General features: G+C 31.2%; 2 protein-coding genes across 6 annotated transcripts in view; one reads left to right on the plus strand and one right to left on the minus strand.

Moving 5' to 3' along the window:
- The window catches only part of LOC107439260 (coiled-coil domain-containing protein 92), an 879,443-nt gene that overhangs the window by 835,364 nt on the left and 16,915 nt on the right, over positions 1–27,164 (minus strand). The window lies entirely within an intron of this gene.
- LOC107439261 (glyoxylate/hydroxypyruvate reductase A) lies at positions 546–27,118 on the plus strand. Its single transcript, XM_043043513.2, has 11 exons — positions 546–1,156; positions 6,318–6,470; positions 9,798–9,835; positions 15,759–15,895; positions 16,720–16,802; positions 19,400–19,484; positions 19,948–20,065; positions 21,270–21,337; positions 23,398–23,482; positions 25,534–25,578; positions 26,962–27,118. The coding sequence occupies exons 1-11, from the start codon at positions 1,045–1,047 to the stop codon at positions 27,046–27,048; spliced, it is 1,011 nt and encodes a 336-aa protein (XP_042899447.1). The 5' UTR covers positions 546–1,044; the 3' UTR covers positions 27,049–27,118.

Consider the following 27,164-nt stretch of genomic DNA (forward strand, 5'->3'; position numbering starts at 1 on the left):
TATATATAAAGGAAAGCTTAAATCTCCCAAATTGTTAACCTATTAATTTTGTAGCCACGCTTTTTAAGATTTGGCAAAGTAACTAAATTAAAAAAAAATCATCTTACTTTAATTTATTTATTTACTATCACTAAGTAAATTATTTCCTAGCGACGGTACCAGTTGGCAGTCAGGGCGTAAGTGCTTTAAACTCGGGAACAATGGCCTAAATTTAAATGGTTGTTAAAATCGAATCGTCGTAAATTGTTAAAGAGGTGTTCTTTTTTAACAGGCTGTTTCCTTCCTTGATTCGAGTATTCTTACAATATAATGTAATATAATGCAATGCAATGTTAAGTAATATAATATAACATGACAGTTTAAAAAATATGTAATAAATTTAAAAATATAATAAGTTTCTAGAAATACTTATTTTACTTACTTTATTATTTCTCAAGTAAAAGGGAATTCATACTTTTTTGGAAGCAATTATTCCCTAATATTCAGAAGGTAGGGATTTTTAATTGAAGAAGAACGGTTAAGTTCGGAATCGAAACCACGTGAGTGATTTTATGTTTTTGTTTTGGTTTGCAAAATCGAATATGATTGACTATAATCTTTCTCAAATTACCGACTTAAGTGAAATTTGATTCCAGATAATAATCTTTGTTTTGACACGCTTCATTTAGATTTTTTGCTGAAACCCATAAATTTTCTCTCTCTTTCATCACTTTTGGAATGCTTAAGGGAAAATATACATTACCTGTTTGTGTCCTACTTCAGCTAGTTCTGTCACTTTGAACGAAAGAATAAAAACAAAATGTGTTTTTAATTTCTTATTACTGCTTTGACGTATCGTTTGAAAGAATGTATGACCCATTTTTGACCAGTCCCTGATCTAGGTCCAACTATTCGAAACTAATAACAAATTTACTTTTATCGGTGGAATGCCAGAACAGATAAAATATATGAGTGCTCTATGGATTATATTATTTAATTAGTAGTAAAATTTTATAATAACTCACTGGTGTGAATGAAGTTGTAGAAAATATTTTTGAACCAAACATGACTAAAATACGTCCTGATCTTTACCTGGTCTCAAGATTTCCAAATATTGCAGAAGAGTTGAAAAAGTGTTTACCAGAGGAAGTTAATTTGATTGTCGTTCCTATTTCAGGTAAACTAAATCTAAGTTAATATTTCCTATTATTTTTCTTTACAAAATTTCAATTAATTTAACACCTATTTTGTACAAAAGTAAAATTGTATGCTTAGTTTAACTTCATTCCTTTTTGTTGTAGACCCAAACAAAACTACAAATTTATGTAGAACACCAGAGAAACAAATAAATTTGTAAATTATTTTTTCATTTATTAAGAAAATAATATACTTATAAACAAGTACATAACAATGATAAATATATTTATAAACTAGAAACATTTATGAAATATTTTAAATAATTTTCACCCTTTTTTATTACATTAAAATTAATAGGATTACCCTTTATTCTTGAGTATTACCCTTTTTAATACTTAGAATATACCTAAATGTATAAGTTTTCGCTAGATTGAAATTTTTTAGGGATTTTAAATATTTTTATTACTTAATCAATATCAAAATATGAAATCTTTTTGTTAATATTGTTCATCGAAATAGTGTTAGGTTTGTTTTTTTATACAGTAACATTTTTAAATATCCAAGTGTTTAAACATATATTTTCAAACTTATTATGGCATATATTATTTATTAAACAAAAAATTAATATTTTTAATTTTAACGTGTTTAATTAGGAGAAATAAGTAACGTATCTCACTGTTACTATTTCTTATTTTCAGTTTAATTAAGGTACTTTTTGAAACAATAATGAAAAACAATGATAATCAAAATTTTTATATTACTCTTTGTTTCTTTTTTTTCTTTCTTTCTTTTTTTTAAAAAAAAGACAGAAATATGCGTCATTTGTTTTATAGTTTTCTTTAAAAGATTTAAGCGAAGACTTGAAATGAAATTTGGATGGCATAGCATTTTAAATTTAAAGTGATGACTAAAATTATCAATAGTATTTAGAACAAGCTTAATCACCTTTTTTTTAGTTAATCACAATTTTACAAGAGATCCTAAATTTAATAAACAATAAAAAAATAGTGTTTAAAGCAGAAAATAAAATTCATGGAATAAATTTTAATTATTTTATACCGTTCATTTGACTGAAATTTATTTGTAAATTAGCTTTTTGTTAAACAGTTTAGGTATTTGTTAATTAATCATTTTTAGAGAGCAATAATAGCTTAAATAAATTAAATAAAAAATTTATTAATTAAGTTTCTAATTAACATTTCTTAACAAACAATATATACACATTTTAGTAAATGAATAAAATAAAACGAAATAATAATTCCAAATTAAATAAATACTATTTCAAATATAAGAACGAAATTTTTAATGAATGAACAATAAATAAAATAAAGGCATTATTTGAAAAGAAAATTTTTTTTATTTTAATTTGATTTCTACGAACTGGGTTCAAAGATGTGACTTAAAATGTATTAATTAAGTTAGTGATGTTTATTAGTTAAATTACAAAATCAGACACAACCACCAGGGCTACCAAATATGACACTTTTCGCAAAAAAATTTACAGATAGGTTGAAAAATAAAAAATAACATTTTAAGAATTTACTATATTCTCGCCAACATTTTGAAACCTTCATCTCCAGAGAGTTGGAACAAAGTTCTGTTTCATATGCAATTGTGATTCCTTAATATATTGTGGTGTGAAAATTTACTTTAAGTCAAATATACAAAAATCGTATACAAGAATCGTACATTAAAACATAAGTTTAGATATCATCTAGAAGAAATTTTACTAAAAAGCGTTGAAAGGTGGCACACCTGCAGCTTTCTCATGCCAAGTCTTATAAAATATTGAGAAAATTATCAAAAATTCTGAAAACGTTAGTTTTTAGTTGTCTATTCCCCTGGAATTTTTTTTTAAAAAGCGTAGTAGTGGCAGTCCTGTTTATAGATAACATATTAAAGTAATTTAGACCAAAAAGTAATATTTGTAAAATGGTTAATAAGTTTAAACAACGATCCAAATAAGTTTATCTTAAAATGTAACGAAACTAACATTATAATAAAGAAAGAAATCTTTTTTAAAACTCTTAACTTAGAAAACAATCGAAATCAAAAACGTAATAATAACAGAGTAAATTAAGAAAAATAAATTTTGCCGGTACTTTTTATTATTTTGAGTTTGGGATCTAAAATTTTAACAAGGAAACAATACTCTTATAACTTTTATTAATTTATGCTGTTAACAAACAAAAAAAAATTAGGAAATTTATTTCAATAAGAAAGATAGACAATGGAAAACTGCAACACCACTATTAGAGTTTTAAATATAGTTTTTTTATTTTATAACAGTTGTTAAACAGCCATTTTGAATCCAATCTGGAAGACAAGGGAACTCTGCCATCGTGGAGGACTTTTTGATGGAGATAATCTTCATTTGCGTTACATGGAGAGGAAAACCTCGAAAACCTCCTGCGGTTAGCCTGGTGGCAAGGGGACGCTAATCCATGATCCGTCTATCACTGAGTATATTTTACGTCAGCACTGTGATCGGTCTGAGCCGGGTGCGAAATTCGTAACTACCAGCCATCGCTGGGATGCGAACCCGGTTCTATCTCCTGAGTCACTACGGCTCTTATATATAGTTAGAAATGTAGGCACTTTTCCATTTGACTAGTATAGACAATATAGCCAAAAATTAAAGTGATATTAAATCCCTTAAAATTTCCATGGGCTATATTTTCCACCACTTTTTAAATTTTTCAAGGTTGTTGTCAACCTGATACATATGTATAAATAAAAAATGAGTTAAGAGGACTTTTCCTTCACCATCTTAAATTTTTGACTTAGTGTTTTCTTTTTTCTCTTCTTTTTCCTTTTCTTACTTCGGACATTTATGGTAATAAGATGTCATTCGCCAACATATCTTCATGTAAAGATTAAAAACAAAACTTTCAGATTAAGAGAAATACTGCTTGTAATTAAAAAAAAATCTATATAGATTCTTTTCATATAGACTTTTCTCAAAAATCTAAAACTGTAAAATAAAGAGACTTGAGTTTTGAAAAAGATTGCATAAAACTACTATTTATCTATCTTTAGAATTTTAAAATTTAATTTCATTGCAGTTTAAAATAATTAAAAAATGATTCGAATCAATTTTAAAAAATATTTATGAAAAATCAAAAAAATAGACGTACGCATAGTACTAAACTGTCTTTCAAGAAACGCTACTTCTAGAAATTACATTAGTATAATTTTATTGAGAAAAAAATTAGAGAATCTTAAGTACAATTCGCCTTATATGTGATATTTTAATTTTATGGCAGCACAGCATCTTTCGAAAGATGCCAAAGAGAATAAATATTCACAGTCAGCTTATTTATAACTTTTTTTAAGCGTTTTAAAGCATATTCAAAATTTTCTCTCTTCATACTCTTTCGACAATTAAGTTTGATAAAAAAAGAAAAAAGTCCTCATAATTATTTAGATAAAAATAACATTTGAAAATCAGCTTCAAAACCATGCTTTGTCAGAACCACACATCCTTCAAAATTTTCTATTGTTAAAAACAGAATCGTGGTGGCTCAGGAGATAGATCACTTGCCTCCCAATGAGGTGACCCGGATTCGAGTCTCAGTAATCGCTGGTCGATATGAATTCCGCACCCAGCTCGCACCGCTGACGTAAAAATATTCTGAGTGGTAGACGGATCAAGGGCTTGAATCCCTTTGTCGTTAGGCTCACCGTGGGAGGTTTTCGTAGTTTTCATCTCCATGTAACTCAAATGCGGGTTACTTCCTTCAATAAGTTCTCCATGGTGGCAAATTTTTTTCTCAATGCTTGATCCAGGAGTTCCTTTGTCCTTTGTATTGGGTACGAAATGACAAGGCTACGGAGTTGAACATTGACTGTCGTGAACTCAAAATTGAGTCCCAGCTCAACAACGGTTATTTAAAAAAAATAATGTTAAAAAAAATATGAGTTTTGAATTAAAAAGGGAAATTAAGAGGAAAATAGTATTAATTCGTTGAAGGGAAAATAATAAAACGCCTATTTAATTATTGATAATTATTTTTGGTAATAGTTGCAGTTTGAAGTAGAAAATAAGCCATTTATAAAAATGGAAAACTGATCAGAAAATGGTACTCATTCGTTTAAGAGAACATTAAAAATTGGTAAATTAATATTGATGTTAATCATGCTTAAATTAATTTAGGTAATCTGAAATTTAAAAAAAAATGTGCTATGTACTAAAAAGCTAAATTGATGGCGAAAATGTACATATTCGTTACGGGATACCGTAAAAAGTTTTCATAACATTATTGACACCAATACTGCGCGTACAGGAGAAAGTAGCTTGACTATGGTAAATTTTCAATATCATTGAGACATCTCGAGAAATAACATCATGCCAGATAATACTAAAAATTCAGTTAGCTTTTATTTTGCTAAAAATATGTTTTTATTAATCTAATAACGTGAATCCGTCGAGAAGTGCAGCTACTAATCTTTATATATAATAAAATAAAGAATTTCTGTATTTGTCCGCATGACTGTGTGTACACCGGATTGTGGGTATACCGTAAGCTCTAAGCATGCCTGATTCAAAGTGAATCTAAATCAGTAAAATTGCAAACAACTTAAGAAGTCCGATTTTTAATTTTTTTAAATTATATTTTAATTTCAGAGACATTTAAAGAATGGAATTTTCTCATTCGCTTTTATTTGAAGTTCTAGAATGGTAATAAATTTTATGACTTAATTTTTTAACCATTTTGTCTACCATTACATACAAACAACCTAAACACATATATAAAACCTAACACACATATATATAAGCAAATTTACTAAAAATTGTTACTCCACTACCGCTTTAAATATTCTTGAACTTCCGGTTTGTCAGCTATGACTATGTAATATTTTGCACCTACATTACTATATTGGGTACCTATTAAAAGAGAGACCATTATACCATTATTTTCTTCATTAATTTTGCTTTTTAAACCGTATTGTTTTTTTTTCAGTTAGTATCGTTACCAAAATTAGTTAAACATCATGGTAATTTGAAATAGAGCTATAACTACCAAATATTATGGATGTTATATTAAAAACATTTCAAAAACAGAAATGCCTAAAGTTTGATTCATGTCTCTTGTTTCTGCTAAATCAATGTCAAAATTTAATTTTTTATTATTTGGACGGTTATTTATTTCAATTAGCTGTTTGGAGAATTTTTAATAACTATTTGGATGTTGTTTCAGATCAATCTAAGCGATGGGATGTGGAAATCATACTGACGGATGAGGAACTGAACTTCATCAAAGATGCCGAAACTCTTGTAATGGACAGCATGTATTTGTCGCCGTTACTCTACAAATTGCCCAAAGCTAAGTGGGTGCAGACCACGTGGGCAGGTAACTTTCATCTTCTGATTCGTTTTTTTTTTTTTTTAGTGAAATATTAGGGTATGAGATACGAAGTAAACTGTACTAGGGTGTATAACGAGGAAGTGAGTGTGATTGAAGACGTATGTATGCTATACGAGGTATAAGGCTTGTTAAGAAAAAAAATTGATTTTTTTTTTACTTCTTCTGTTCCTTGAGTTGTCTTTCAATGACGGACATAGCTCTGTGTGTAACATAAAAAGCTTAAATTAATCTTTTTATGTTAGTTCTTTTCTGAATATCCTTTTCTTTGCTTTTATTTATCTAATCGAAACACTTTCTCACACTTTTAAATTCACATCCTGTCCTTAAATCTATTTTTGGCTTAAGTATGCATTTAATTAAAAGCAGGACATTTTCCCCTTTGCTCTCTGTGGGAAACGCTTGACCTATTTGATAAACCAATTACATTCACTGTTACTGTGGCATTCAACGTGTTAAAGATGAGTACAAGGTATTTGGCTTTATCAACTATTGGTATTCAAGTAAAAAACTTTTTGCAAAACAGCTTATGCAGCGAATGATTTTTGTTTTTTGAGTGGTACACAATTAAAAATTTCAGAATTTTCAGTGATCTTGTCTGTTTTTTAAAAGTCTAAACACGAGAGAGCTGGAACAAGGTGACGTTTCATTTGAATAATTTTCATGCAGTGGTGTAGACAATAGCTATCAAGCAACGAATCATACATTAGTACTGAACAAAAAATAAACAAATAAATCATACATTATAGAACAATGAATGCATTAAACTTAGCTACTACTAGAAGAAATTTTCCTCAATAGTATCAAAAGTTGGCAGCCCTGATATAGGGTATAAAGAGAAAGATATTGTTCAGAAAATCTAAGGATATATATCTTAGTTGGGAATATATTATTTAATTGCATAAAAACAATAGCTTCGATTCGTAGTTATCTTAAATCTGTTGAAAAAAAGAATATCCTGCAACAACAGCAACAAAAACAAAAAACGCTTTCTCCAGTTATTCCAGTGCAGATGAGGCGACTAAAATAAAAAATGTTGAAGAAATTGATTTGCTCATTCTTCAGTTTGATTAGTTAGAAATTACAAATATATACTAATATTTCCACAATGCTGTCTGTTTAAAACAAAATCTGTAAAGCGATGGTATTAATAATCAATACAATTGATAGTGAGATGGAAAAAAGGAAAGCTGGTCGCATGACCATTTCAACTTTGCATGGATTGCTCTCCGTGCTATCCGATCTCTGTTCGACTCGATGCCCAGGAGAATAACTGCTGTTTTTGCTGACAGGGGAGGCTGCTTTGAGTACTGATTTCTCAGGATACAAATATCCTTAAAATTTAATCACCTGTTCTTTCAACTATAATGTATGTGCCAAATAAATATCTTTATGTTATTTGCATTCCTTCCTGGTGTAGAAATTTAAATGGCCAGTAGTGTATATGCAATAATTCTAAAAAATATTCTATTCTTCTCGAAAATATCCTGGAATGAAATGTCTTGATACATATATAGGCTTTCAGACCTGATAATCAATCGAAAAAAATCTGTTAGAATATTTCGCTAAATTTAATTCATTTTATTGCTTTTTATTGTTCCCTACATTATCAGGTGTACAGTGTGCAAAATAAAAACCGGACCATCCTCAATAACTTTTGATCTGATGGTCGGATCTTCACGTTCTAGGACTCAATCTCAGTGGTTTGAGGGGATGACCTCAAATAAACAAATTAGTTACTGCAGACGATACTTTAAATTATGAAATCACAGACACAAAAACGTACTTTCTCTGAATATAGCTTCTTTTCGACGGATTCGGATTTCTGACTCCCAAAATATAGGAGGTAGTCACAATCTCGAAAATATGATATAGGTAGTTTGGTCAGGAAAACGATCCAAAGTTCGAACCCCTTAATGTTAATTATATTTTTCTGCGTATTTCGCTATATCTCAAGAGCATTTTAAGCGAACTAAATTTCTTTTTTCACACAACTATAAAATTCATTTATCCAAAGGTAATTACATGCAAAATAACAGCTTTAGTAAATATTTTTCATTATTTTATTTAATAATAGCCAAAAAAATTCTGACAAAAATTTTTTTTACATCATTTTAAAGTATGTAATTTTAAATGACAAAATAAAATTTTTGAGCAAAATCGGTTGAATAGTTCCTGAGAAATTGAATTTTTAAAATTCGATTTTTCAGGAACTATTTCCCCGATTTCGTTCAAATTTCGAATTTCACCATTAAAAATTATATTGTTTAAAATGATGTAAAAATTTGTACTCCTTACAATTCAAATTTTTTTGTACTGTTATTAAATAAGATAAAAAATAATAATAAATATACTAAAAATAACATTTTGCATGGAACTATCTTTGGATGAACGAATTTTATTATTGGGTGCACAATTTTATCAATTGGCTTTAATGGTTCTTGAAATGTGGCGAAATATGCAAAAAAATAAAATTAAGGGGTCCGAACTTTGGATCACTCTCCGGATGGAACTATTGGGACCCTATTTTCCAGATAGAGGCTACCCCCTATATTTTGGGGGTCAGAAATCTTAATCCGTCAAAAAAAGGTATGTTTATTCAGAGAAAATACGTTTTTGTGTCTGATTTCGTAACTTAAAATATCGTTTCTATTATTTAATAAGCATAAGTGAGGTCACCTCCATAAATCATTAAGATTGAGTACTAGAACGTAAAAATCCGATCATAAGATCAAAAGTTATTCATAGTTTTCGACTTTACGTACTGTTACGTTTCTTCATTGTCAGCGTTTAAAAACAAAAAGCAGCGAAGTTCAGTTGTTAAACAATGAAAGATATAATTTTGTGCTGAGTTCATTCTATTAAATACGTATTTTCAGTTTTGTCGATTTTTTAATTTAAAACAGATTTTTCATATTCAACTCCCATTTAAAGATTCTTTGAACACATATTTCAAATTATGTACCAATGTTATATTGAATAAATTACCACGTAATCTTAAGCACTAATTTTAATATGCATCCCTTTTTTAATAAGCCAAAAAGTTGTATTTATTAGGCAAAATTACATTAATACGCAAAAATATATTATTTTAAAGTTATGTTCTTTATCTTAAACACTAGTTTTAAGACGCGTCCATTTTTTTAAACACACTTTGCCCATTTCCTTAAATATTTATCATAAGCTACGTCTATACTTTTTTGAAATGTATATTTCAAGCGATGTCCTTTTTTCTTAAATACGCATTTTGTGTTATATTTAAAATAAAACGTTTACCAGCCACGTATAATTTAACGATTTTCTTTTTCTTTTCAGGTGTTGAAATGTTAATGCAAAATGTTGATAAGACAAAGGTAAGGCTTTCAAACTTTATAATTTTTTGTACTTGTTTATAGGCTGAACCGGAGCAAGATCAAGTTTTGATAAAGTAATTGGATTTTTCAAGCACTTTTTTATGATTGCAAAGATAGACTTTAAGTATGCAAAAGGAAGAGAATCGATAAAAAAAAGGCACAAAAATGCACTTTTTACGAAAAAATATACCATTTATTTAACTTTTTCATCCGAAAAATACGAGCAGTCGACCGTATGTAAAATGCTCCCAATAGTTTAGGAGAGCGATTAAAAATTTGAATTTATTTTTTGAACATTTCGCTTTATTTCTGCATTTATTAAAGATACTCAAAAGGCTTTTGCACACAATTTTTAAACTCGGTTTGATAAAAATAACTCCACAAAGAAAACTAATTTTGTTGCTCTTATTATTTTTTGATAATTTTCTTTTAATTTTAATTATTGTCAAAGAAAAAAATAGTTTGAATATTAAGATACGCAAATGTTAACAATCTCATGCTTTTAAATGACAAAATACTAAATTTGATTGAAATCTGTCAAATAATTCTCAAAGGTTAAATTTTAAAAATACAACGATCTTTAGGCTTTTTTTACTATTTTCCCACGGTTTTGCCGATAGAGAGGAGACCAACTTTATACGCTTTTTGTAAAAATTTATTCCAGTGGTAGCAATGTTTTAAAACATTATTTTTTTAAAATTCAGTTAACCTTATTTTCCACACCACTACTTATAAATGATTTAAAAACTCATATACAACCCAACAAGTTTGCAGCTCACTCGTGTTGTCTTTCAAAATGTTTGCAAATTACCAAAAATTCTGAATGCTTTGGTTTTTAAAAGTCTATCACCCCATAAAATATTTTGCTAGTAGATGGCAGGCCTGCTTTTGGTCGTACTAAAAGAGGTACGTCTATAAATAAAGTTTTTCTTCGAATAAGGCTTAACATTGTAGTTACAATCAATGTAAAACGTGGTAGACAAAAAAAATATATTTGCACAGCTGATAACTTGTGCTTTCAGTTGAGAAAAATTTTATAAGCGCCGGGATAGCTTGGTTGGTAGGACGTTGGACTCGTGTTCGTGAGAACGTGAGTTCGAATCCAGTCGGCCGAAGAATCCCAGTGTATTAAATGGTGACTGGTGCACATTAAACCTTTCGGGTCACAAAATCCTCCATCTTCCCAAAACAAATCAATAATCCTGGGGGTATTGAACTGGATATTGATTGTTCTCTGGTTCAAGTCAAAATTACGGTCTGCAGATGAATAAATAGAGTATGAATGGGATCTTCCTATAAAACGGGCTGTGACGTGTGTGTGTAACTGAAGTCGTATTCTTTGCCATAAAGGGTGCCACTGAAAAAACAAGAAACGCACCCTCTGCTTTAAAAAGTTGTTTGATTTTAAGCAGGCTTCCTCATATTGGCAAGTTGGGCAAATAGACCAGCGATGGCTTTTAGGGGATAGAGCGTTCATCTTCCAATGAGGTGAACCGGGTTCGAATCCCAGCGATTGAGGATCGATATGAATTCCGCATTCGGCTTGCACCGACCACAGTGCTGACATGAAATATCCTCAGTGACCATGGGTTAGAATCCTCTTGCAATCAGACTAACCGTTAAGGTTCTCATGATCTTCCTCTTCATGTAACGCAAATGTGGGTTAGTTCCACCAAAAAGTGCCCTACGAAAGCAATTTTTTTAATACTTGTTTCTTAAGTTCCCTTGTCTTCTGGACTGGGTTCAAAATTACAAGGCTACGGAGTGAACCGGTTGTTCAACGATGATTATAAAATAAAAGTAGCACAAGTAACAACAACAACAGATTTTGTAAAGTGGTAGTAAAACAATAATTGAAGCTTCTTCATTGAAGCCTAAATCAGTGATTGTACGTGTGCTAATTCCTCTAACTTGAATGTTATTTCAAACTTGAATGTTGTTATATAGATTATAATGTCGATGCCCTTAGTTTCGGTGTTTTTCTTCTGAAATTTCAACTGTTTGTGTTTTTTCTACGAAGCACGAAAACATTCTCTACCAACTGTAGTTAAACAAAATAAACTAAGAAAAACTGAATACATACAAAACTAAGAAAAACGGAAAGAAAAATATTTAAAAACTTTGTTTTTTCAAGTGGACTAAAAAAAGGAAATATTTCATTTTTCGTCACAACCCTTTCTAGAAACAAGTAAAAGGGTTATTTCCTGTCATAAAAGAAGCTTTTTTATGAAGAAGCTTGTTATGAGGGTAATTGTTAGTCTTATTTTGGTGGTTAGTGGAGGTAGTATCATGGTAGTATTGTAATAACAGTTTCAGATAAATTCTAATTTTGTTATGACAAAAGAATATTTATCCCAGAAAAATAAATAAAATCGTGTAGGAAAAATTGATTGAATTTTTTATGTAAATCTTACTTAATGACTATGACCACTTTCCAAAATTATAAAACCCCTTAAAGGAATGAAAAGAATCATTCTTTTTGTTCTCTCATCAACAAGGAAAAAAAAAATAGTGCGTGGAGTTCCTCCGCGCGGAAGAAGTTAAACTTCGCAACCTGCGACGTTAATTGTAGAAGAATCAGCAGTCGTAGAAGGATCACTAGTTCTATTCAACGACTCTTTTTCCTTATCCGCTCGCTTCCGTGCTCTGTAATCACGGTAATATTGTGCATTTATCCCTCGTGGTCCTCTTGAACCAGTGCTTGTGGTTGCCTCATCGTCTCGCCCTGGAAAATGTATTTGTATTAATAATGTATGTGAATGCGTCATAATGTAATTTCAAAAGAGAAAACCTAACAATCAATTGATATTCACAAGAGACGTACCTTGACATAACCTTAAATCCGTCGCATTGTCCGTGGGATTGTTTTCACTCATTTTTTACAATTGTTATCCACTAAATTTGAAAATAAAAAATACTATCCTATTAAATTATATGNGAGAGGAGACCAACTTTATACGCTTTTTGTAAAAATTTATTCCAGTGGTAGCAATGTTTTAAAACATTATTTTTTTAAAATTCAGTTAACCTTATTTTCCACACCACTACTTATAAATGATTTAAAAACTCATATACAACCCAACAAGTTTGCAGCTCACTCGTGTTGTCTTTCAAAATGTTTGCAAATTACCAAAAATTCTGAATGCTTTGGTTTTTAAAAGTCTATCACCCCATAAAATATTTTGCTAGTAGATGGCAGGCCTGCTTTTGGTCGTACTAAAAGAGGTACGTCCACAAATAAAGTTTTTCTTCGAATAAGGCTTAACATTGTAGTTACAATCAATGTAAAACGTGGTAGACAAAAAAAGTATATTTTTATAGCTTGTGCTTTCAGTTGAGAAAATTTTTATAATCGCCGGGATAGCTTGGTAGGTAGGACGTTGGATTCATGTTCGTGAGAACGTGAGTTCGAATCCAGTCGGCCGAAGAATCCCAGTGTAATAAATGGTGACTGGTGCACATTAAACCTTTAGGGTCACAAAATCCTCCATCTTCCCAACAAAAAAAAAATCAATAATCCTGGGGGTACTGAATTGGATATTGATTGTTCTCTGGTTCAAGTCAAAATTACGGTCTGCCGATGAATAAATAGAGTTGAATAAATAGAGATTTATTTCCATTCATAACAGAAAATAATTGCTCTCACTGATAAGTACTTCCAAACTTGGAATAATTTCATACGCGAATTTTCGAGTATTTTCAAACCTTGCTGGTAAATATTCGTGAAATTTAGGCACACCCACTTCAATGAATTTTGCCTTCAAATTTGAGTTGCACTGAATCTCAATCACTTCCATTTGCATGGTACTGAGTCTATATTTATTGAGAAAATCGCAAAAAAACAAACAAAATTTGTCTTCCAAAGAATTAAAATCTTTAAACCTTGTTTCCAATTCTGTTCTAAGATTTGAAATTTTTTTCTGCGTATTTTTGATATGATGCTGTATCATCTAAACTAGATTTGTTCTTGTTGCACGCTGGGAAGTGCGTTAAATCTTCATTTCCTCTCCCAAAGAAATAGTTTACATTTGAATGCTTTTTTAATTATGTCAAACATGTTCGTAATGATCTGATCCTTGACTTGTAACACTAAATTTAAATAAGATAAGTGTTTGGTTACATCAACCATAAAAGATAAATCTTGCAACCATATTTGATCGGAGAACAAGAATGTAAGTTTGTAAAAACTTAATAATGACGAAAAATATGTAAGTTTGTGAAAACTTAATAATGACGAAAAATATGTAAGTTTGTAAAAACTTACATATTTTTTCCTTCAAATCCCAGAATTGATTGAGAACTTTGGAGCAAGATAACCAACTTACCTCGCTATAATAGGATAAACCTGATTATGTACTATCTAATTGATAGCTTAGTGTGAAACGGACTCCATTTCAGCCAATTCGAATTTTACATTTTCGAGTGGACAATTTAAAATGATCCGTATAGTTTATAAATAAAGTATATTATAATTTTATATGCTGGTTTCGTTTCTAATTCACATTTCTATTTTATTTTTACTTTGCTTCGGATATATTGACTAGGCCCCAAAAATGTTCATCTCGGGCCGCATGCGGCCAGCGGGCCGCGAGTTTGACACCCCTGCACTAACTTGAAGGTTGTTTCAAACTTGAATGTTGTTATATAGATTATTAAGTCGATGCCTTTAGTTTCTGTGTTTTTCTTCGGAAATTTTTAACTGTTTGTGTTTTTTCGACGTATTGGGGAAGCACGAAAACAATTTCTACCAGCTTTAGGTAAACAAAATAAACTAAGAAAAATTGAATACATACAAAACTAAGAAAAACGGAAAGAAAAATATTTAAAAACTTTGTTTTTCAAGTGGACTAAAAAAAAGGAAATATTTAATTTTTTGTCACAACCCTTTCTAGAAACGAGTAAAAGGGTTATTTCCTGTTATGAAAGAAGCTTTTTAATGAAGAAGCTTGTTATGAGGGTAATTGTTAGTCTTATTTTGGAGGTAGTATCATGGTAGTATTGTAATGACCGTTTCAGATAAATTCTAATTTTGTTATGACGGAAGGATATTTATTCCAGAAAAATAAATAAAATCGTGTAGGAAAAATTGATTTTTTTTTTTTATGTAAATCTTATTACAATGAATATGACCACTTTCCAAAATTATAAAACCCCTTAAAGGGATAAAAAGAATCATTCTTTTTGTTCTCTCATCAACAGGGGGGAAAAAAAAGAAACGTTAATTACCAGTTGGGCTGATGGCCTAAGTTACCAGCCCTTACGCCAAAGTAAGTCAAGGGAAGAGATCCATGGTTGGCGATTTATCCAAAGATAAAATAACCAAAAACAAAGTCACCTCCCCCTTCGTAATCAATATTAAATTTGAAAATAATTTGGCCATGGGCTAATCGCCCAAAGACTGTATAGCCATGTAACTGAAATATTATTATGGTAAGAAATAAAGAGTTATAAATAGATTTTGTTTTCAATTGAGTCGCGATAGAGAATTAATGGGTTTTACACTTTCATTGAAATAAAAATTTAGTCGTCACATTGATTGTTAAGGAAAGAATAAAATATTTATGTTAGCTTTTTATAAAATGTAATAAAAATGAAATAATTGTTTAATTTAATTAAAATTCGATAAGGAAAGAATTCTAAAAAATAAATTTAAGAAATTAAATAAATTTTAAAAGCTAGGAAATATATATGTAATGCCTATTATGGCATCACACTTGTTGTGAAAGAAGCTTTACTTTTAAAGTATGTCACAGGGGGAAAAAGATATTTTGCCAGTCTATTAAGAAATGTTTAAAATTTTCAATTTATTTTATTATTATTTTCATAAGAAAAATATTATTTTTTCCTTTTTAGTCTGTGTAGAATACCAGTTTTTAAACCTTTTAAATGGTTTTATAATTATTTTAAATATCTCATGTTTTAGCCCTCGCCGAACTTTACACTGACCAGGTATGTGGATCCTTATTTCGGAGAGCTCATGTCGAATTATGTCATAGCGCAGATAATAAACATTGAAAGAGATCTCTACGCCCTACACGACAAACAGAAAAGTTCGGAATGGTAAGAATGGTCCTTCTTTGTTGATTCAACTTTATGCATACATTCACTGTATTACATATATTTACTCAAAACCAAAGAAACCTCTGCAACATCATAAAAACATTCTAACATTTGTCTGCAGAGCGTGTGTTAAAATATTTGCATTTAAAATCTTGCACTTTGTTGGTTCGAAAGTTTTAAAAGGCAAGTTTTAAATAGCAAGATTATCTAATACTACAATCCATGAAGAATTTGCTCATCAGTGTGCTTTTTTATTCTAGGCACAGGCTAAAAAAATGTACAAAACTTAAACTGCGTGTTTAAGGAAAAGTACACAGCAAAAAATGCTCCTGTCTATTGTACAGTCCAAATTTAACAACCAAACAAGGAATTTTGAGCCTACCATTCCATTTTTTTTAAATACTAAGCCTAATTATGAATGGGCAAAGTTCCAGGTTTCGGGATCGAGGTGGTTGCATTTATTAAAGTAGCTTTTCGCTCGATCTCAGCGTATTCAGAACACTAGGCGATAAAATAGACAGTATGACGTCAAGGAAAGGTGACACGGAGAAAGTTCTTGTTTAAAATCCCAGCCCCAGATGCGTCTTGGAATTCCTGGAGTAAATGATTCCTCATTTCAGGTTTCCACTTTGACGTGTCTTGCACTACTTCAACCAAGCAGGGCTGTTGTTTGAGGTACCTATGTTAGTATGCGCTGAATATAAATCTCCAGAAACATTTATATTTGTTTTAGTAACGAATTACTTATTTATTTCAAAAACAAGGTAAAATTGAGAATTCATGTTACGCGCCATTTTAAGAGAATTCCACATTTTATTCTGCAGGGCAAGACCAAATTTTCCTCATTCTCGAGTTATTAGTGATCTAAAAATTGGAATTCTGGGTTCTGGAAAACTGGGATCATCAGGTAATATTTTTTTTATTTCTTTATGTTATAGAATTATAATAATTTAGAATATATTTCAACTCTCATAAAATATTCACTGTGACAGCAGCGTTGTATTTAAAATTAAGAATGGATGACTCATTTGATGATAAAAACAAGGTCTTAGCTTTCACTCAATCTGCACAATGGGCTATTGGCGACGGTCTGCGAAATATCCCTGAAGATGATACGAAGATATGCCATCTCAATTTTGATCCTCTGAGTAGGGGATGGCTCCCCTGCTTAGGTAGCCCAACAAACTGCTTGGGAAGTCTAGCATTTTACCGTAGAACAGTTTAACAAGGAACGATGCCGCACACTCTCAGTCCCTTCGTAGCTTGATCAAAGAAGTCATCCACCCACACACAGACCGCAATCAGTGATACCTAATTTCGGTGCTCTACTGGGAATCGTGTCGTACGATGAGTCCACTGTGGGACCACTCAATTTTAAAAACAATCGAAACATTTTTAGAATTATTAATTTCATTAAATTATTAAAATGTCTCTCTGGAAAAAATTATGTATTTCAATTTGGAATTTAAGAAAATATCACATTTCTCGTTCCACTTTTTAATTTTCAATAAGACGCTGCGGCAATTCTATTTATTTAGCCCATAAACACTGACTACTTATTTTTTTCATTTCTAATGTTGTTAAAAGAGCTTGTATAAGAAGAGGGTAGTACAATAACATCTAAATCAAATGAATAACATATGAACTGTAATTTCTTAAATTAAGTAGAAGCAAACCTTGCATCAGCTTCTATTCAATTTTTGAGCTAATTACAATTTCAAGGCACAATTAATTAAAATATTTTGCACTTATTGCAAAATATTTTATAGAGTGGTGAATAATTTAAAAAAAATAGTGCGTGGGTCCCTCCGCGCGGAAGAAGTTAAACTTCGCAACCTGCGACGTTAATTGTAGAAGAATCAGCAGTTGTAGAAGGAGTTCTATTCAACGACTCTTTTTCCTGCTCCGCTCGCTTCCGTGCTCTGTAATCACGGTAATATTGTACATTTTTCCCTCTTGAACCAGTGGAAGTGCTTGTGGTTGCCTCATCGTCTCGCCCTGGAAAATGTATTTGTATTAATAATGTATGTGAATGCGTCATAATGTAATTTCAGAAGAGAAAACCTAACAATCAATTGATATTCACAAGAGACGTACCTTGACATAACCTTATAAATCCGTCGCCTAAATTTGAAAATAAAAAATACTACCCTATTAAATTATATGTGTATCAAAACAAACTAAAAAAAAAGTGCGTGGATTCCCTCCGCGCAGAAGAAGTTAAGCTTCGTAACCTGCGACGTTAATTGTAGAAGAATCAGCAGTCGTAGAAGGATCACTAGCTCTATTCAACGACTCTTTTTCCTGCTCCCTAATAAATTACATGTGTATCAAAACAAACTAAAAAAATTTTTATAGAAAAACAAAAGTTTTATAACTTTTATTATTGTACTTTCGTTATTTACGACTTTTATTATTTTATGTTAGTGAGAACCAAAACAATATGGAAATGAATAAGGGAAAACTGGATCCTACCACGTGATTTCCCGGCCAATAAAAATGTAGCTTTAAACGTTTGACGCTTCCTTTTCCCGGCCAATAAAAATGTAGCGTTAAACGTTTGACGCTTCCTTTTCCCGGCCAATAAAAATGTAGCGTTAAACGTTTAACGCAACCTTGTTGGAAGTCGCATAAGAAGTATAACTTCAAAAACTATAGTTCTCAGATTTTTCATTAAATGAGCCCAAATTTTTAAAAACTTAAAATGAGAGAGTTAAAAGTTTCATTTTCATTGTTTCGAGTTTCATTGATTTCGACCGATGAGGGTAGATTAAAGAGGTTATGCCTATGTATATAGAATCCTTCCTTACATTCTTCGGTTAAAATTCGATTTTAAGAACATGTTAAAAATCATAGAGATTATGATACGAACAATCTATCATCGCTCTAGTTGTACTTCTAATAGTAGTTTTGAGTTTTTTTATTCTGTTAAACTCATTCAGCACTGCTTTCCAGTCACAGACCTAGATTTCTGGGAATCATTTTATTGTTTTAAAAAATATTTTATTAATTTAGTTAATTACCTTTCAAGTATGCCATTCCAAATGCATGTATGTTTATTCCTTTTTATTTCCACCACTGTGGTTATCAAATTACCCCCATCATATCTTTTTCTGATCTCCTTTCAATTGTTTAAAAATATCGTTCAAGTTTGTTTCACCAATCTTATTGATCAACCCTTTTTTTTTCTTTGTTGTATCATATTTGTAATTTTTTTTCTTCGAATCTTTGTATTTTCTCTCTTTCATTTTATGTTTCTTCATTATAGAGCCTAAACTACAGTATGCTTGTTTAGGTGACTCTGTGCTCTTTTAAAGATGTTTCGCTTTATTTATATTTAGGGAACATTTTAGCACCTGAAAATCCTACCGCTAAAATAATTCACAGAGTGTCTGGTTTTCATTTATTTATTTTTGCGAACTTTACTAAATTTAAAAGTAAGAAACAATTTTTGAAAGAAATCCTGTCATAATATATGTTTAATTGTTTTTTTTGGGAGCTTAGTTGGAAGTTTATTAAGGAAGGCTGGAGCGTGGGTGTTTGCTTATGTTCGAAGCGTTCGCACAGAGAGCTCAGATGCGTATGATAAGTAAGCATTGTTAGAATGATTAATTTTGTAAAAATTTGAACTATTGATGTTACCGTGAATGACCGAAATCAAGCGAATGTCGACTTTCACCGGTGAATGTCAATAATCACATAGTCGCTTTGGTGAATGTCCGAAATATGTGTTATATCCCATTTGATATTAATATTTATTATATTTATTCGATATTTTAATATCTGCTGAAGATAGATTAGGAGAAACATCAGTGTTCGAAGTACCGGTTAAATACATACTAGGCAGTGGGACTTTACCTTAAAAAAACATTGATGTAGGGCATACCGGGCAGTGGCACTTAACTAGACCTAGTACATATTTCGGATATTTACCAAAGCGACTATGTGATTGTTAACATTCACCGGTGGAAGTCAACAACCACCCATTTCTGTCATTCACAGTAACACTGATAGATTGAAAAAAAAAATGACCTACCATGTTTTAAAAACAGGGCAACTACAAATTTGTTGGATCTCTTAGAATGTTGCGATTATTTAATCAATGTGTTACCAAGTACAGCGGAAACAAGAACTCTTCTGGACCCTGATGTGTTCCGAAATTGCAAAAAGGTATTATATAATCAATTTACTCAGGGTGTTCAGTAGTTACCACCCTCAATTTATATTTTTAGAATCATCGTCAATAATGAAATAAAAAAATGTACATGGATTGAATATAAGTCGAATACAATTATATAACAATGTTCGAGAAATATATTCATAAAACGATAATCGAGGGAAAAATTTTTGCATGCGATTGTTCGAAACGTTTAAATGAATTGAATACTTAAACAAAATCGTTTTAATTATTCGATTCTTATTTTATATTTCAATTATTTGACTTATGAATCCACAGAGACCATAGCATAGAAGGCAGCGCGCTGGACTCACCTTCGTGAGAACGGGAATTCGAATCCAGCCAGCCGAAGACTCCCTGTGTAGTAAAGGGTGACTGGTGCTCTGTAAACCTGTTGGGTCACAAAGTCCTCCATGTTCTCATAGCAAATTATACTTCTTGGGGTACTGAATTGTAGATTGATCGTTCTCTGGTTCGGGTCAAAGTTACGATCTGTGGATGAATAAATGGAAGTATGAATGGGTCAGTTCTATTAACGAGTGTGATGCATGGATGAGGTAGAAGTTAGAATTCTTGGCCATAGATGGCGCCACTGAAAACAAAAACTATCGCATCCCTTGACTTAATGGCTTACAACAACAACATGAATCCACTTATGATTATTAAGTTTTTAGATTCGATTCATCTACTTCAATTACTCGATTTAGAAATCCAAATTAGAAACCAGTTTAATCATTTAGTTTTCATTATAAGATTAGCATTCATTATTCCAATAATTTCAATTATTCGACGGTTATGACCCTTTTTAGAAGCATTTAAAAAATTTGATTCTATTGAAGATTTCGATTATTCGGCATAAGAATTAAATTTGTGATCATTTGAAGATTTCCATCATTATTTGACGCATGGATACACATTTGAAACCACCTGAAACATTTTTCTTTAATTCGAATCATTGCTCTTATGGAACCAAATGAGAAATCAGTGTAATAAATATTTTCAATTATCCGACTCATTTAAATGATTTGAGATGAGCAATAAGTCAAATTATATAAATAGTAAAATGATTTCAAGTGTAGACACGTGTCAAATAAGGAATTTAAAAATGGATAAGATAATTAAAATTATTTCAATATAAAAATGAATAAATTGAATGAATATATCTATAAAATAGATATTAATAAAATATCTTTTCAGAAACCTGTATTTATAAATATTGGTAGAGGGGATATCATCAAAGAAAACAACATCATCAGAGCTTTGGAGTGAGTATACTCTTTTGTTGTGTTTTCAACAATAATTTTTTTTTTGTTTAATGGCGGACACTTGGGGGTTGTCTCATTGGCCACAGGAATGCCAGATCTGCTACTCTCTTCTCGTTACCCAGTGGGCACCTGTGGCAAAGTCACGGCGGTGGAGCAGCGTCTCCCACGTCACACAACCACAAACACGTTTATAAGGCGGGTCACATTCACACACAAAGGAGAAAGGACATAGAACACAGAAAGAAAGAAACATCCATGCTCTGAGCAGGATTTGAACCCGCGACCAGTGGCTCCGCAGTCAGGCACTCTAACCACTCGGCCACCAGGTCGGCGTTTTCAACAATATACTAGTATTCATTTCAATACAAAGTGTTCTCTAAATATAGATTTTGCCATGAGTTTAAAAATTCTATGCCGAAAATTCTTTAATTATTTTTATAGAAGAAACGCAATACATAGTATATTACTTGAGTAAAAACTTCATTCGCACCAAAACCATTTATCGCTTTTGTGTCTTGGGTTGTTGTTGTTGTTATTGCACGCACCCATTGACCACAGTGCTAGACCAGGTCCATGACGTTATACACCCTCAAAAAATCCAACACCGTCAATAGATCATCTGCTAAATCCTGTTTGGTGAGCCCAAGGCACGCGAGGATGTGGTGAAGCGAAGCCTGGTCTAAAGAACAGTTGGTACAAATTTCAAAGTTCTTGGATCCTTCTGAAAATTTCATTGATTTAAGTGTCTTGGGTTTATTTATTTAATAACACATGTTGGTGTATAAACCTGCAGGTTGGAGGTTCTGTCATTCACCGTCCGTACTTACATCTTTTAAAAGTTGAATCTGTACACAATACGAACAGGAAACTCTTTGATGCAGACATAGGTCACGCAACTGCACATCATGCTGTATTCAACCAACTCATTAGGGAGTTTTCGCAAATTTACATCAGCTTCCATATCCTCCCGTACGTAAGATTTCAAGTAATTGCGCATGCGCACTTCTAGTACGCATGCGTCAGCTCTGTTGAAATGGACAAGCGCCCGTGAAAAAATATCAAACTTAAGAAAGAGAAAATAAGAAAATTTTCAAAAATTCATAAGTTGAAAACGCTGACAAACTAGATGGCACCACAAAATTAACTTAACCAGATTACAAGATTTAAACCTGACAAAGCACAAATCCGTCATTACTCATTTCTTCAATATCAAAACACAGAACTGTTTTAGGGTTCAAAGGCGACTAACATACCCGACCGCATGAAACACTCATCGCGCACCGATCGCCTTTACTTCCTAGACAAGCTGTCAAACACCGATCGTATACTGAATGGGCTCAAGCTATCAGATGATGGAGAATGATATATTAACATCAATGTAGATTTAAACTAAACAAATATACAATACTTTCTTAGGCTCATCGTGGTTTGGACATATAAAATTTAAAAATCAATAGGTGTAAAAAGGTAAGGAGTATTATGCTCTATTAGGAAATTCAGCTCAACCTTAAACTATAATATTTGAATAGTGCAGTAAAACCACAATGAAGTGTAACTTTGAATCTTACCTCCATTCGAAATGAGTTATAGTGTTAAGCAATTAAGTTTAAAAACACGATATTATGGTTCAATTTAGCAATATATTAGAGCATACTAGAATGATATTATGGTTCAACAAACACGCCCTAAAATTTTTAACAGTGTATTAATCCATACATAAATAAGTAATATATTCGATTTTGTTTTCTCATCAATTATAAACTTTATATTACATATTGAGGTCCGAATTCGAGTGGGTTAGGATTTAAAACTTTTAGGCTTGGGCATTAAAAGTGAGCATGAAGTCATCTTTATTCATAAAATAAATTGAATTTCCCTAGGCTGAGTGATTATTTTTAGCTGAAAAAGCAACACACTGCTGTGCGGATCAGCATCAGCAAACTCAGCGTTCGGGTGGGGTTGTTTATTCTTTCTCTTTTAAAATTTCGTTTTTGTTTCTTAACTCCTGTTAAATATCAACACTTCATTTCTAAAAAAAGAATGTATTTAATTTTTAACAGACAAGGATGGATTTCAAAAGCAGTTTTAGATGTCTTTCAAAAAGAACCATTGCCACCAGAAAGTCCTTTGTGGCAAAATCCAGGGGTAAGATCAATTTATTAATTTTTTTTTCAGACAATTTTGTTTATACACTTGTCAATGGAAAAAATTCGTTTTCAACAAATAAGATTGAGAAAGTCGACATGGAAGGAATGTGAGAGAACGTGACGGTTATGACTATCATCAAGAGTTTGAAAAATCATTATCCATAGCACATTATTTGTAGAACGTGGACAGTAATGCCTATTTTTTTTTATTTTTTATCCCTGTCATATCAGCTCTGTAATCTTGTTTAATCCATTCATGTCCAGGTTAAAGACACGAGATTCTCGCTAACCTTACAGTATACGGTTCACATTCGGCTTTTTGGGACGCCATCGTTCATCGCGGTTTTTCTTGTTTCTTTTTTCAACCTTAATTTACTTTTCTCGTTGAAAAATTTGCATTTTTAATTAAAATATCTATTTTGCTTTCCTCATTCACGAGTTGGTGGCTCTTGAAAATGGCTGTCTGTTTTGAGCAAGTATATTGACTTTTTTATCATAATTTTTGATGATAATGAAATTTTATCTCTGATGAGTATATCTTTCTACTTCAGTTTCTTAACATTATTCATTTTAGTGATTTTTATGAAAGAAATTGGCTTGTATGCAAACTGATTCAATTGGCTTATATGCAATTATAAAAGGTCCCGCAGTGGACTGATCTTTAAGACACGGTTCCCAGCAGATCACCACAGTCAAGCATCACTGGCTGCGGTCAGTGTGCGGGTGGGTGACCACTTGGATCAGTCTGCGTAGGGACCGAGGGTGTACGGTATGGGTCCTCGTTAAACTGTTTTACCGTAAAGTGCTCGACTTCACGTGCAGGTCGTCGGGCTACCGAAGCGGGGGTGCCATCCCCTCCGCAGAGGATCAAAATTGTGATGGCATGTCTTCGNGATAGCAGCAATCTGGGAAATATGGTCTCCATAGTTTGGTCAAATTGCGATTCAAAGTTTGGACCCCTTAATGTAAATTTTACTTTTTGCGTATTTCACCATATCTCGAGAAATTTTAAATAGAATTGAAAAATTTTGCATACAATTATAATATTCATGTAGCCAAAGGCAATTAATTCTAAGCAAAAAATTTTAACATTTTAAATTTTAACATTTTTTATTATTTTATTTAAATATTAGTCGAAAAAAATTACAAGGCATACAATTTTCTATATCAATTTAAAGAACATAATTTAACACAAAACTTGAGTGAAATTGGTGGAATAATTCCAGAGAAATCGAATTTTCAGAACACGACTTTTTTGAAATTTTACCATAATTTTAAAATGAAAATTCTATCAGTGTACAAAGAATCCACTACCGGGAATTTTTGATATATTTTTGCTTTTTTTGTTTTTTACTTATTATAAAAGGAGAAATTAATATAGATTTATCAAAAGAGAAAAACAGCTTTTTAATAAAAATAATTGCTATTCCTCACCTATTCCTCACCTATTTGAATACTAAAATATCAAAAAGTAGTTTGACTGCAATGCCTACAAGTTTAATATTAACTCTTGCTTATATTTTCAAAATTAATGTGTTCCATTAACAGAGAAGCAAAAAGCTAACTCAAAGGGAAAGTTTCGTATAAAGAAAAAAAATGTTTGATAAAAAACAGATGATACTTCGATCAATTATAAGACTGATAATATTTTTTCGCCAAAAAAGTTTTTCCTAAGTTTACTTGGAAAGAATCGAGAAGATACTCTTGTTTGTGTCACAATTCACGAAGATAGGCAGGTCCTCTAAAAAGTAATGATGGCTGACAATCATTCATTTCTTTCTTCTGCACTAGAAAAAAATGTAATGTTAACCTAACGTAAAATATTCCAAGGTTGCCGAAAATGTGATGATCTATAATGTGCAAAATGTTTAAGTGTGAGATAATTTTAGAAGCTCATTCACACAGATTTTAAATTAGTTTTAAGTTTTAAGACTAAACGTGAATTAATATTTTTCTTCTAAATAAAAGTTTTACCTATATATATATATATACATATATATATATATATATTTAGATACATATATATATATATATATATCTAAATTTCAGGTTATTGTCACACCTCATATTGGAGCTATTCCAAAAATGAATGGGGTAAGTACAATTCATTTAGAGACTCATAATAAATTCATAACAGTTACACCATATTCTGTTTAAGTGCTTTCAAATTAATTCACGCATTCCAGAAAGAAACAAATTGCCCCTCACAAAGAAGCTTTTATCTAGAAGTAGAGAAATAAAATTTGAATAGACATTTACTATTCGAAACATTTAACGATGAGTGTTAATTCTTGTATGTTTAAATTAGTTATAATAATCTTAAATCAAATGTTTTAAAACAAGAATAAAGTTTGAATGTGGCTACCACATGAATTGTAAAAATAAAATTTTTCGGAAAATCTGGAAAGGTTGGCAGATACGCTCACAATATTAAAAAAAGAATCCATTTTAGCATTTTCGAAATTTTGATTTGTTTGAAAGTTATTGCTATTTTGAGTGCTTTTGCGAGTATTTTTCATCACTTTTTTTTGCTTTACGTTATATTTTGCTTTGCTATCCAAAATCTATAAGACTTAGAAACTTGAAAGTGAAAATTTGTTGTGAAAAAAGTTGAGGAAGTACGACAGATAATAAAAATGATCGATGATCCAAACTGCTAAACTTGTAGAAAAAAATACCATGCTTAGTCAATCTGTAGCCCGCTGAAATGCAACTACGGAGTTAAAATGTGAAGTGCTGAAAAAGCCAATTTTTAATGTGAACTCAAAGCAAATTTTACTTAGAAATTCCAATGTGTTTGAAAGTTATTGCAAATGTGAAGTTCTTCTTCATGATTTCTTTTCAGCTTACTTGCTTTAAATATTGACTATTTATTCACTGCTGTAGGAAATTTATCCCCCCCCCACGAGGTTTTCATTCTGTAAACTTGCCCTCGAGTAGTTGTCAATCAAAAATAGCAAAAGAGAGAGATTACGTGTTAGCCAGATATAAATCTTAACATTTATAATGAATTTCGTTTTTTTGTAGAATTGCTCTTGTTGAATTGTTATAATTATATGTTATTGAATTGTCATGTTAATCGTTTCGTCATTGAGTAAAATTACTTCTCATTTATTTTTTCTTATTAAGTCAACATTCTGTGTTCTTCTGGATACACTTTATTTTTCAAGTTTAGATAATTGATCTACAACTCCAGGTAATCGTCCAAAGTTAGCGAAATGTTCTTACAAATAGCTAAAATAATTGCATATTTTGAAAACAAAATATTCGGTGTTTTTGTGGAAAATATCCACATTTAGGGGGGGGGCAATGATGAATGAGGAGCATTTACTGGGTTTGGCAAGCGAAACGAGCAGGAGGCGGAGCATTTTTGGAAAAAACAAAAAAATAAATTTGTTAAATGGACTTATTAAAATGCATTAATATTATTATTCTACTGCGTATTAGAATAATAAGCTTTTCCTTTTTTCTTTACAGATAGCAGAATTCATAGGTCAAAACTACCAACGTTATGTCCATGGCGAACCACTGGCTAATGTCGTGGAATGGATGAGAGGATATTAAATGGTTTCTCAAAACCAAAGTGTTCGTTATATTTAAGATGAATTCCATACAATAAAATTTTTTCACTGGTTTTTATTTCTTTTCTTTTTGCTAATAAAGAAACAAGGAACTTTATT

Source organism: Parasteatoda tepidariorum, chromosome 6 (genome assembly GCF_043381705.1).
Source record: "Parasteatoda tepidariorum isolate YZ-2023 chromosome 6, CAS_Ptep_4.0, whole genome shotgun sequence".
Taxonomy (NCBI): domain Eukaryota; kingdom Metazoa; phylum Arthropoda; class Arachnida; order Araneae; family Theridiidae; genus Parasteatoda; species Parasteatoda tepidariorum.